The sequence below is a fragment of the Trichomycterus rosablanca genome, chromosome 21 (genome assembly GCF_030014385.1).
Source record: "Trichomycterus rosablanca isolate fTriRos1 chromosome 21, fTriRos1.hap1, whole genome shotgun sequence".
NCBI classification, from domain to species: Eukaryota; Metazoa; Chordata; class Actinopteri; order Siluriformes; family Trichomycteridae; genus Trichomycterus; species Trichomycterus rosablanca.
Genome location: NC_086008.1, coordinates 17474997 through 17488424, shown reverse-complemented (window position 1 = coordinate 17488424; position 13428 = coordinate 17474997). Strand labels below are relative to the sequence as shown.

Below are 13428 nucleotides of genomic sequence, written 5' to 3'. Positions count from 1 at the left end.
TTTGCCATGAGGTGCCATGTTGGAACTTTCAGTGACCAGTATGAGAGAGTGTGAGAGCTGTACTACTAAATTGAACACACCTGCTCCCTATGCACACCTGAGACCTAGTAACACTAACAAATCACATGACATTTTGGAGGGAAAATGACAAGCAGTGCTCAATTTGGACATTTAGGGGTGTAGTCTCTTAGGGGTGTACTCACTTTTGTTGCCGGTGGTTTAGACATTAATGGCTGTATTTTGAGTTATTTTGAGGGAAGAATAAATTTACACTGTTATATAAGCTGCACACAGACTACTTTTCATTGTGTCAAAGTGTCATTTTGTCAGTGTTGTCCCATGAAAAGATATACTTAAATATCTGCAGAAATGTGAGGGGTGTACTCACTTTTGTGATACACTGTATATACAGTATGTATATACTGTATATATATATATATACAGGGGTTGGACAAAATAACTGAAACACCTGTCATTTTAGTGTGGGAGGTTTCATGGCTAAATTGGACCAGTCTGGTGGCCAATCTTCATTAATTGCACATTGCACCAGTAAGAGCAGAGCGTGAAGGTTCAATTAGCAGGGTAAGAGCACAGTTTTGCTCAAAATATTGCAATGCACACAACATTATGGGTGACATACCAGAGTTCAAAAGAGGACAAATTGTTGGTGCACGTCTTGCTGGCGCATCTGTGACCAAGACAGCAAGTCTTTGTGATGTATCAAGAGCCACGGTATCCAGGGTAATGTCAGCATACCACCAAGAAGGACAAACCACATCCAACAGGATTAACTGTGGACGCAAGAGGAAGCTGTCTGAAAGGGATGTTCGGGTGCTAACCCGGATTGTATCCAAAAAACATAAAACCACGGCTGCCCAAATCACGGCAGAATTAAATGTGCACCTCGACTCTCCTGTTTCCACCAGAACTGTCCGTCGGGAGCTCCACAGGGTCAATATACACGGCCGGGCTGCTATAGCCAAACCTTTGGTCACTCGTGCCGATGCCAAACGTCGGTTTCAATGGTGCAAGGAGCGCAAATCTTGGGCTGTGGACAATGTGAAACATGTATTGTTCTCTGATGAGTCCACCTTTACTGTTTTCCCCACATCCGGGAGAGTTACGGTGTGGAGAAGCCCCAAAGAAGCGTACCACCCAGACTGTTGCATGCCCAGAGTGAAGCATGGGGGTGGATCAGTGATGGTTTGGGCTGCCATATCATGGCATTCCCTTGGCCCAATACTTGTGCTAGATGGGCGCGTCACTGCCAAGGACTACCGAACCATTCTGGAGGACCATGTGCATCCAATGGCGGTGCCGTGTATCAGGATGACAATGCACCAATACACACAGCAAGACTGGTGAAAGATTGGTTTGATGAACATGAAAGTGAAGTTGAACATCTCCCATGGCCTGCACAGTCACCAGATCTAAATATTATTGAGCCACTTTGGGGTGTTTTGGAGAAGCGAGTCAGGAAACGTTTTCCTCCACCAGCATCACGTAGTGACCTGGCCACTATCCTGCAAGAAGAATGGCTTAAAATCCCTCTGACCACTGTGCAGGACTTGTATATGTCATTTCCAAGACCAATTGACGCTGTATTGGCCGCAAAAGGAGGCCCTACACCATACTAATAAATTATTGTGGTCTAAAACCAGGTGTTTCAGTTATTTTGTCCAACCCCTGTATATATATATACAGTGTATCACAAAAGTGAGTACACCCCTCACATTTCTGCAAATATTTCATTATACCTTTTCATGGGACAACACTATAGACATGAAACTTGAATATAACTTAGAGTAGTCAGTGTACAGCTTGTATAGCAGTGTAGATTTACTGTCTTCTGAAAATAACTCAACACACAGCCATTAATGTCTAAATAGCTGGCAACATAAGTGAGTACACCCCACAGTGAACATGTCCAAATTGTGCCCAAATGTGTCGTTGTCCCTCCCTGGTGTCATGTGTCAAGGTCCCAGGTGTAAATGGGGAGCAGGGCTGTTAAATTTGGTGTTTTGGGTACAATTCTCTCATACTGGCCACTGGATATTCAACATGGCACCTCATGGCAAAGAACTCTCTGAGGATGTGAGAAATAGAATTGTTGCTCTCCACAAAGATGGCCTGGGCTATAAGAAGATTGCTAACACCCTGAAACTGAGCTACAGCATGGTGGCCAAGGTCATACAGCGGTTTTCCAGGACAGGTTCCACTCGGAACAGGCTTCGCCAGGGTCGACCAAGTAAGTTGAGACCACGTGTTTGGCGTCATATCCAGAGGTTGGCTTTAAAAAATAGACACATGAGTGCTGCCAGCATTGCTGCAGAGGTTGAAGACGTGGGAGGTCAGCCTGTCAGTGCTCAGACCATACGCCGCACACTGCATCAACTCGGTCTGCATGGTCGTCATCCCAGAAGGAAGCTGACGCACAAGAAAGCCCGCAAACAGTTTGCTGAAGACAAGCAGTCCAAGAACATGGATTACTGGAATGCCCTGTGGTCTGACGAGACCAAGATAAACTTGTTTGGCTCAGATTGTGTCCAGCATGTGTGGCGGCGCCCTGGTGAGAAGTACCAAGACAACTGTATCTTGCCTACAGTCAAGCATGGTGGTGGTAGCATCATGGTCTTGGGCTGCATGAGTGTTGCTGGCACTGGGGAGCTGCAGTTCATTGAGGGAAACATGAATTCCAACATGTACTGTGACATTCTGAAACAGAGCATGATCCCCTCCCTTCGAAAACTGGGCCTCATGGCAGTTTTCCAACAGGATAACGACCCCAAACACAACCTCCAAGATTACAACTGCCTTGCTGAGGAAGCTGAAGGTAAAGGTGATGGACTAAACCCAATTGAGCACCTGTGGCGCATCCTCAAGTGGAAGGTGGAGGAGTTCAAGGTGTCTAACATCCACCAGCTCCGTGATGTCATCATGGAGGAGTGGAAGAGGATTCCAGTAGCAACCTGTGCAGCTCTGGTGAATTCCATGCCCAGGAGGGTTAAGGCAGTGATAATAATGGTGGTCACACAAAATATTGACACTTTGGGCACAATTTGGACATGTTCACTGTGGGGTGTACTCACTTATGTTGCCAGCTATTTAGACATTAATGGCTGTGTGTTGAGTTATTTTCAGAAGACAGTAAATCTACACTGCTATACAAGTTGTACACTGACTACTCTAAGTTATATCCAAGTTTCATGTCTATAGTGTTGTCCCATGAAAAGATATAATAAAATATTTGCAGAAATGTGAGGGGTGTACTCACTTTTGTGATACACTGTATATATATATATATATATATATATATATATATATTATGTACATTAAAAACACAACAACAATTGATATTTTTACACAGTATAGAAAATACGGCATGCAATAAATGGATAGAAAATTAACTAGCATTCTCACTTTTAGTATTTTCAGTTTTAATATTAAAGTCATTAATTACATTAATACATAAATAATTTATAGAAGCCAAACGTCAAAATATGCCCTCATTTTTGCACACTTTACTGTGTTGTGGATTTGATTTTGCAAATAAGTAAAAGCAACACTAAATAAAATGAAGTTAATTATTAATAATCAGGTCCACCAGGTCATTCGATGGTTTATGCCTGTAAACCATCAAACCACAAAAGATCTCATCTCAGCATTTTGTGAAAACCTGCGTTATCATGTGAGCGGGATGAGTCTTGCACCCAAGCTGCTGATCTGACCATTCTACCCTAAATGAACACCACTAGCATGTTGTAACCTGTGGGGTAAACTTCACATCAGCACTCTTACACAGCCCGGCAAGTCAGACCGAGAGTCAGCTGAGGCAGGATACAACGAGGGGAAAAAACACTGTGAACTCATCCTGTCAGCTGCCTAGGTCAGGGATTTAGAATTGGGATTGAACCCGGCCATCTGCTAGTTTACGCACTGTGTTGGTCTTGATGTGTTAACATTTTAGGTAATGGCTTACTGAGTGATTAATGTGTGCAAACGATTAAACCCAACTCACCACCATCCACTGAATTAGGTTCACCCACCTTCTAAGTCTATAAAGTATAGATTCATTTGTGTTCACCCCCTCTTCCCCATTTATCAGTTTAACTGGTATTGTTATAAAAGGTGCAGTAGCATATCTGATTATTTTAAATACTTTTTACACTCATTATTATTAATTAGAAACACACACCCTGCAAGCACAGACTGTGGGTGTACAGATATTTCTCATACACAGTATGTGTTATTTGTTTTATCCTTTAATTAGTGGACAGTTTCTGATTGCTGAATGATGTTAACTTCATATTTTTGGTTGGAGAAGGTGTTTAAAAATCCCAAGAACACTGCTGCACAGGAGTAACAAAATGCTGAGAGCAGCAAATGGTGCTCATAAAATGGTCAATAAATGTCCATATAATGCAGGCTTACCTACATTGGCTGGAGTGCATTTTATTAAAAAATTTGATGAATTTTACTCAATTAAAATATGAATGACAATTTAAACAGAAACATATATATCAGGATACAAAGGGGAACCGCCAAGGCCCTCTACGCCCTAAGAGAGGGCCTAAGATTTTCAAACAAACAATATTTTAAAAGTGGAAATTGTATTTTTATTTAATCTAATCATAATTTAAAAATCACAATTTAAACAAATACAAATTTAGGCAAACAAATCCTTCATACCTGTCTGTTAAAGTTTAAATAAAAAGTGTATATTGCAGTGTATATTATTAAAACATGTAAAAAAAAAAAAAGCCCATGCAGTGGTCGCAGTGTATATTATTAAAAACAAAAAAGAAGACCCATTTTGATGTTTTGATTTTTAAAATGATGACTGACTAATTGTGTGTAAAAGGAAAAGCTTAAGGTTTTCACATATTTAGTAGAAATAACTGGCTGGCTGACATAACAACAAATGCATTTTTTTATACAGTATTCTGTTAGTTTGAGATTTTATGTTAGTTTATAACTTTTTATTTTTAAAGCCAATAGTTTAAAATATATAATAATTGCAGCTCTTAATTAACACAGGGTGAATACATATAAATTATAATACATTTACATTTTCAGCATTTTGCAGACACTATTACCCAAAGCGACTTACAGTACTGTGACAGTATAAGCAATTCAGGGTTAAGGGCCTTGCTCAAGGGCACAACAGTTGCAACCTGGCAGAGGTGGGGCTTGAGCAGGCCTTTTGATTACTAGTTCAGTACCCTAACCACTAGGCTACAGCTGCCCTAATAATAGTGAGGGGACCACAGATTAGAAATGAGAAAAGAAGGCAAAGCCCAATAGGAATGACAGAGAATAAAATGCTTGGCTATTTATACACTGCAGAGTTATAACATCATTATTTTCTAAAATTAGATTATAATATAACAGATTTGCATGGGCCCCACATTATTATTCCAGTATGTAAGACTTGTGCATTCAGAAAACAAGCGAGCACATAGTGTATAAGAATAATTTTTATATTGCTATAAAATAAATTATTTTAACATATGACCTAAATCCAGGCCTAGTTTTTCCTACCTCTGGAAATTTCTTGTGTTTTAAGTACTCTGTCACCGCAGGATCAAAGTACTTGGCGTAGCCTTCGTTCAGGCTATAGGTCTTCCCCTTCTTCTTAATCTGTACATTTTTTTCCGTCAGTATGAATTCACCTATGGCCTAAAAAAGAAACACACAGTTCACACCTGTGGATTCATTTTCACTGGAAAACGACCCACACTGTCAGACATGAAACATATTACACACATTTACAGTGTACAGACAGGGAAAGGAGAAGTAATACCAAATTTCAGCTAGAAGTGAAAATAAATGCTTTAATAAATATTATCTAGAAACCGAAAGTTACACTTCATTTGTATGTGAGTGACTGGCCATTTTTTAAGGTACATCACTACATGGGTGCATTTTGTACGTTACTGGCTGCAGTCTTTATGTTTCCATGCACACCTAGTCAGCCAAACTTTTACTCATATATCAGTGATAAATAAATACCATAGGACCTTGGGCAAGATATTACTTAATTGGTTGATAATTCTCACCACAGTAATGACAGTGACATGATAATGCAGTCATTCTTATCTTTGGAGTTGGGACCTCACTGGGTCATCTGAGACAGATAGTCAGACAAATTGTTAAACTGTTCTAAGCAAATAAAGCTAACCCATGGGTTTTTTACAAATTACAATTGTTTCTTCATAATTGTTTACGTTTAGGCTATTCATTTAAGAAAGACTAGCCAAATCTAGTTATGTCCAATTCTCCAGCTGTAACATCCTCCGCCACTGCAAACCCCCACCATAACCAAGCTGCCGACAACTTCTTCGTACAGAGAGCAGTATCGCATACAAAGTGTCATGCACTACTTCACGTGAATCAACAGTCCCTCGTGCAGGCGCTTCGACCAGTCAGCACTGTGACTGAAACTGCAATTTGTGCCTGTCTGGATGCAGCTGGTTGATTCTAACTTAGGTGCTTGAGATCTCAGCACTGTTGTGCTAGCGCATTAGACTGCTGTGCCACCTGAGTGCCCCGTCTCATTTAATCTTTAAATTGAAATAATACTTTGCTAACATTCTGTGGACTGAAATGCTCCGAAATAAAAAGCGGTCATGCAGCAGAAAGTGGGATTTGGTGGGGTGACACAAAATAGCTCAGTGGTAGTATCTATGGCACTGGTAAGAGTGTATAGTATAAGGTGGCTGGGTTTCTACACTGTCCTGTAATCATCGACCGACACTAATAATGGACTTGATGGGGTATTGCCACATACTTTGTGCAAATGTGTAACCTACACATTCAAGATCTACACAGCTGGTCGGTGTGTTAGTTAAAGCAACTAATGTATCTGTCAGTTTTTATAGTAATTTGTGGACCTCTTGTTGGACTTTCTATTCCAAAACCATTAACATTAAAGAATGCACTCTTTTGTGGCTATGACAGCTTCCACAGGGGTGTCTGGATAGCAAAAGTCATTGATGGACAGGAAGAGATTAGCTGTAAAATAGTGTATTAAGTGTATATTTACAAACTGCACCCAGTAGGTAGATGTACTTTATATTGCCAATAAATTAATGCACTAGGTATATCCCAGCAAATAAGTCCTCCTGTACCTGGACAGAAGACCCACAAGACCAAAGCTCCAAAGCTGGCCATCAAGGAACCATCCAGGAACTAGGGCAAGAAATTATGCCTTTTGATAACCCACAAGATTTCCAGTAATTATGCAGACTGTCCTTTCTGGGCCCTTCTCAGGCTTTTCATACAGTTACACTACTGAAAGTAAGCCCACACTGTGGTCTATTCAGTAATGTTGGAGTGGGTCCTGTTTGGGCTAACCCTTGTGGAGTCAGTGTGAGTTTTTTTTGTTGGTCATGTGGGACATGTTTGCTGGGATGTACCCAATAAACTGTCAACTCAGTGCATTGCAAGAACATGTCCAGGATGAAGTGCTACTCACTGGGTCTAGCATGAAGAAATTGAGTCCATCTCCAGTGCTAAGAGCCACTATAGTGGCACTGCCATACAGTGCATAACCTGCACACACCATCTGATTGCCTGGCTGAAGAGCGTCTTTCTCGGTCGGCTCACCTTCTGTAGTCTGTGTGAAGATAATGAAAGGACATCCTAAACGATCAATTTGATGGCTACAGTGTGATAGAAATTTCTTCATTTATACCATTGGTGGAATTAAAGTAACGAAACCCACAAAACATGAACCTGGAGCTCTAACAAACTACACTTTCTACAAAGGGCTGTTTTTGCTCGATGTATATTCACTAAAAGTATGTTGACACCCATTGAATTAAGTTTAGGTGTTTCAGTCACACCCATCACTAACATGTCTATAAAATTAGTGATGTAGTCTTGGTTTTATGAGTTGGGTGTGGACAAACTTCGGTGGCCTGCACAGAGCCCTGACCTGAATCCCAGTGATTATCTTTTTTTTTCCCCTTTTTCTCCCCCTTTAGCGCATCCAATTGTTCAATTTGCATCGTGCTTCCTCTCTGTCTATGCCGAACCCTGCCCTGACCGAGGAGATCGAAGCTAACCCATATCCCCTTGCATTTTTGCCACCCACACATTGATGAGTGTTGTGCCACTCTTCCTCATCTCTGTGCAGGCGCCTCTTATCAGGCAGAGGTCGTAATCGCATTCTGACAGAGAGAGACCCACATTCGGTTCTTTGTCCCACCCCCAACTGAGCAACCGGCCAATCGTTGCTCATACAGCCACTCAGCCTCGAACCGGTAAGGCAGAGCTGGATTCGATACGATGTACTCCGAATCCAGCTCTGGTTGCAGCGCGTCTTTTTACCGCTGCGCCACCTGAGCGGCTCCAGTGATCATCTATTGAAGAATAGTTCACTGCACACCAGACTCAAAACCTTGTGGTTGGCATGCTATGTCCCACAAGTTCAGGGTCAAGTGTTCATATACTTTTGGTTATTTACTGTACATCTGATACACTTGATCCGTGCTAAGACAAGTTGATTAACTGGCAGAGTTGGTAGGGAGGCTGTAGCCACATTGACTTTTGTGGATTAGACTGAATAACAGGGCTATAACAGCTTTAACACGTGATCTTTTTCTGTAATGTGTGATATGTCTGAATACATACTTATGGAAATTCCTAAAAAAGACAGGGACCGGCTGAAACAGTGAAATATTTACAAATTAATTTACAGATTTGTGCAGGTCTGTGTTTATTTGTGAGGACCCAATCCAACTGTAATTGTGTTACAGCATCACCTTGTGGACACTTTTGATTCTGCAAACATCTATACATGTACACCGATCAGCCATAACATTAAAACCACCACCTGGTTTCTACACACACTGTCCATTTTATCAGCGCCACTTACTATATAGAAGCACTTTATAGCTCTACAATTACTGACTGTAGTCTATCTATTTCTCTACATACCTTTTTAGCCTGTTTTCACCCTGTTCCTCTATGGTCAGGACCCCCACAGGACCACCACAGAGCAGGTATTATTTGGGTGGTGTATCATTCTCAGCACTGCAGTGACACTGACATGGTGGTGGTGTGTTAGTGTGTGTTGTGCTGATATGAGTGGATCAGACACAGCCATTCTGATGGAGTTTTTAAATACCATGTCCACTCCTACCTAGTTGGTCCACCTTGTAGATGTAAAGTCAGAGACGATCGCTCATCTATTGCTGCTGTTTGAGTTGGTCATCTTCTAGACCTTCATCAGTGGTCACAGGGCGCTGTCCACGGGGCGCCGTTGGCTGGATATATTTTTGGTTGGTGGACTATTCTCAGTCCAGCAGTGACAGTGAGGTGTTTAAAAACTCCACACACCACCACCATGTCAGTGTCACTGCAGTGCTGAGAATGACCCACCACCTAAATACTACCTGCTCTGTAGTGGTCCTGGGAGAGTCCTGACCATTGAAGAACAGCATGAAAGCGGGCTAACAAAGCATGCAGAAAAACAGATGGACTACAGTCAGTAACTGTAGAACTATAAAGTGTTCCTATATGCTAAGTGGAGCTGATAAAATGGACAGTGAGTGTAGAAACAAGGAGGTGGTTTTAATGTTATGGCTGATCAGTGTATATTACTAATAATAACAGGTGCAGAATAAGGTATATGCCTAGAGTTTTCTGCTGAAAGTTTAAATTTTGCTTTATGTATCCATAGAACATTAAGCCAAAAGCATTACTAAGTGGTCTGTTTTTTTTTCTTCCAATTTAGTCTTATCCAATTGTCAGCACTGTTGGGCTAATGTATTTTATTGAACAGCACTAAATGTTAAAAAGCTTTTGACTTTTTTAAACTACAATCAACATTTTATAATGTGTGTAATCTCAGAAGCTGCTGTAACAGGCTGTCACTATCGCAGCGCCATCTTGGATCTTTTATGAAATTATTTAAATATATTATGAAAAGATCCTAGGTCCAGAGAATTTCATTCTTCCAAACAAACAAGCAAACAAAAACTTTAAACGGGAAAAAAGCAGTACTTTAACCTGTTAAAGGAATTTATGTTACCACGTCTGTTTTACCATCACTTGACACACAGACACACAGACAGACAGACAGACAGACAGACAGACAGACAGACAGACAGACAGACGCACAGACAGATAGATAGATAGATAGATAGATAGATAGATAGATAGATAGATAGATAGATAGATAGATAGATAGATAGATAGATAGATAGATAGATAGATAGATAGATAGATAGATAGGCAAGGCAAGGCAAGGCAAGGCAAGGCAAGTTTATTTGTGTAGTACCTTTCATACACAGTGGCAATTCAAAGTGCTTTACATAAGGAAAAAAAATTTAATTAAAAGCATTAAAACATTCCTGAGATCTAAAACCTCAGAAAGACTTCTTGCAAACATTTACTTACAATTAAGAACTTGAAATTCAAACAAAAGAGATAAAAAAAAAAAAAAAATTAAGGACATGAATAACAAGTATAACCTACAATTTAGGGAATATGAAATTAAAACAAGAGAGATAAAAAATTAAGAACATGAAAACTAAAAGAAAATATAGTAAAATATACACTACAATTTAGAAGAGCCTGAAAAACTAAAAGAAATATGGTAAAATGAGGGTAATGGCAAACATTTCGAGCTCAATCATAGGCACAAGAAAAAAGAAATGTTTTTAACCTGGATTTAAAGATTTCTACATTTAAGGAACATCTAATATCTCCTGGCAGTCTGTTCCAGTTATATGCAGCCCAACAGCTAAATTCTGCTTCACCATGTTTAGTTTGGACTCTGGGCTCAACTAGCTGACCTGAGTCCATGGATCTAAGAGATCTACTGGGTTTATATTCTCTAAACATTTCTGAGATGTATTCTGGGCCGAACTCATTCAGTGATTTATAGACCAGTAGCAGCACTTTAAATTCTATTCTGTAACTAACTGGAAGCCAGTGTAGAGATTTTAGAACTGGAGTGATGTGCTCAGTTCTCTTCGTCTTAGTTAAAACTCTAGCAGCAGCGTTCTGAATGAGCTGTAACTGTTTAATGGTCTTTTTGGGAAGTCCAGTTAAGAGACCATTACAATAGTCCACCCTACTGGAGATAAAAGCATGGATCAGCTTCTCTAGGTCTTGTTGGCACACTAGACCCTTGATTTTGGCTATATTTCTAAGATGGTAGAAGGCTGTTTTGGTGATGGTTTTTATATGGCTGGTGAATGTGAGATCTGAGTCTATTAGAACGCCAAGATTTCGAACTTGGTCTTTGGTTTTTAGAGCCCGGGAACTGAGGTGTTCACTGACACTAATCCTCTTTTCTTTGCTACCAAACACAACAATCTCTGTTTTGTCCTTATTTAACTGTAAAAAATTCTGGCTCATCCAGTTATTGATGTCCTCCAGACACTGACACAGTGAATCTATTGGGCTGTAATCATCTGGTGAGAGAGCCAGATATATCTGTGTGTCATCTGCATAACTATGGTAATCAATGTTGTTATCCTGTAGCATTTGGCCTAATGGCAGCATATAAAGATTGAACAGAAGAGGTTCGAGAACTGATCCCTGGGGGATTCCACATGTCATAGCCACCCTGTCGGATTCACAGCTGCCAATAGTGACGAAGTAACTCCGGTCTTCTAAATAAGACCTGAACCAATTAAGGACTGTTCCGGAAAGTCCAACCCAGTTTTCCAACCTATCCAGCAATATTCTATGATCTACAGTGTCAAAGGCAGCACTAAGATCCAGTAAAACCAGAACTGATATTTTACCCGAGTCAGTATTCAGCCGTAGATCATTTAACACTTTTATGAGAGCCGTTTCAGTGCTGTGGTGAGCTCGAAAGCCTGACTGAAATTTGTCAAAATAACCACTGGAATTCAAAAAACTGCTGACTTGATTGTAAACAACTTTCTCAATGATCTTGGCTATGAAAGGAAGATTTGAGACCGGCCTGTAGTTGTTTAACACAGACGCATCCAGAGTTCTCTTTTTTAGGAGTGGCTTAATGGCAGCTGTTTTCAGTGACTTTGGGAAAACGCCTGATTCTAGTGAGCCATTAACTATTTGTTGCAAATCAGTTTTTACAGAGTTAAAAATAGTTTAAAAAAATTCAGATGGCAGTATGTCGAGACAACATGTTGATGATTTAAGATGCTGAACTGTTCTCTCCAGTGTTTTTTGGTCTATTGTATTAAATTGTGACATAATAGTCATGTTATTTCTAGGTGTCTGTAGGGGCAGCATGGTTTCATCGTTTGACTGAGTGGCGTTGATGGTCAGTCTAATAGTTTGGATTTTTTCACAGAAGAAATGAGCAAATTCATTACATTTCTCTGTGGACAGAAGTTCTGGGGTGATCTGTTTTGGAGGATTTGTAAGCTTGTCGACCACTTTGAATAGAGTGCGGGTGTTGTTGATGTTCCTGTTAATGATCTTAGAGAAGTGCAGCTGTCTAGCCCTGCATAACTCCGAGTTAAAACTACAAAGGCTTTGCTTATAGAGATCATAGTGGATTTGAAGTTTAGTTTTCCTCCACTTACGTTCAGCTCTCCTGCATTCTCTTTTCAGAGCTATTACCATCATTGTGTTACGCCATGGTGCTTTCTGTTTGCTCAACATTTTCATGACTTTTACAGGGGCAACCACATCCATGACAGTCAATATTTTCATGTTAAAGTTATCCAGGAGTTCATAAACTGACTCTGCAATTAAAGTTGGTGATATAGCTATGGCCTCCATAAACTGAGAACTAGTGCTTTCATTTATGCACCTTTTCTTAACAGAAACAGAGCTAGTTTGAGCATCTGGAGCGATCAGCATTTCAAAGAAGACACAAAAATGATCAGAGAGGGCCAAGTCCTTGACCATAACAGAAGAAATGTTAAGACCTTTAGAAATAACTAGATCCAGAGTGTGCCCTCGAGTATGTGTAGGCCCTTTCACATGTTGCAATAGACCAAACGTGTCAAAAAGACCAAAAAGTTCTTTGGTGTTATTGTCCTTGTTATTATCTAAGTGGATGTTAAAATCCCCAGTTATGATGAAAAAGCTGTACTCAGTGGAGATAACTGACAGTAGTTCAGCAAATTCATCTATAAAATGTGCAGAGTATCTTGGAGGTTTATAAATGGTTAAAAATAAAAATTTTGGGAGTACCCTTCAAAATAAAACAGAGGTATTCAAAAGACATAAAATTGCCAAGTACAGTCTCTTTGCACTGGAATACATCTTTAAATAAGGCAGCTACTCCTCCACCTTTTCTACCACTTCGACACACATTCATAAAACTGAAGTTTGCTGGTGCTGTTTCATTAAGAACAGTGGCACTGCTGCCTTCTGCTAACCATGTTTCAGTTAGAAACAGAAAATCTAAACTGTAGGATAGAATTATGTCATTCACTAAAAATGATTTATTGGCTAGAGATCTAATAT

At 40.1% G+C, this 13428-nt stretch overlaps 1 protein-coding gene across 1 annotated transcript in view; it reads right to left on the bottom strand.

Annotated features, from left to right (window-relative positions):
• The window catches only part of fbp2 (fructose-1,6-bisphosphatase 2), a 42963-nt gene that overhangs the window by 14693 nt on the left and 14842 nt on the right, over positions 1 to 13428 (bottom strand). The window contains exons 4-5 of the mRNA XM_063017542.1: positions 7478 to 7618; positions 5542 to 5679 (exon numbers count right to left, since the gene is read on the bottom strand). Coding sequence (XP_062873612.1) covers positions 5542 to 5679; positions 7478 to 7618 — 279 coding nt within the window. The remainder of the gene's footprint in view (positions 1 to 5541; positions 5680 to 7477; positions 7619 to 13428) is intronic.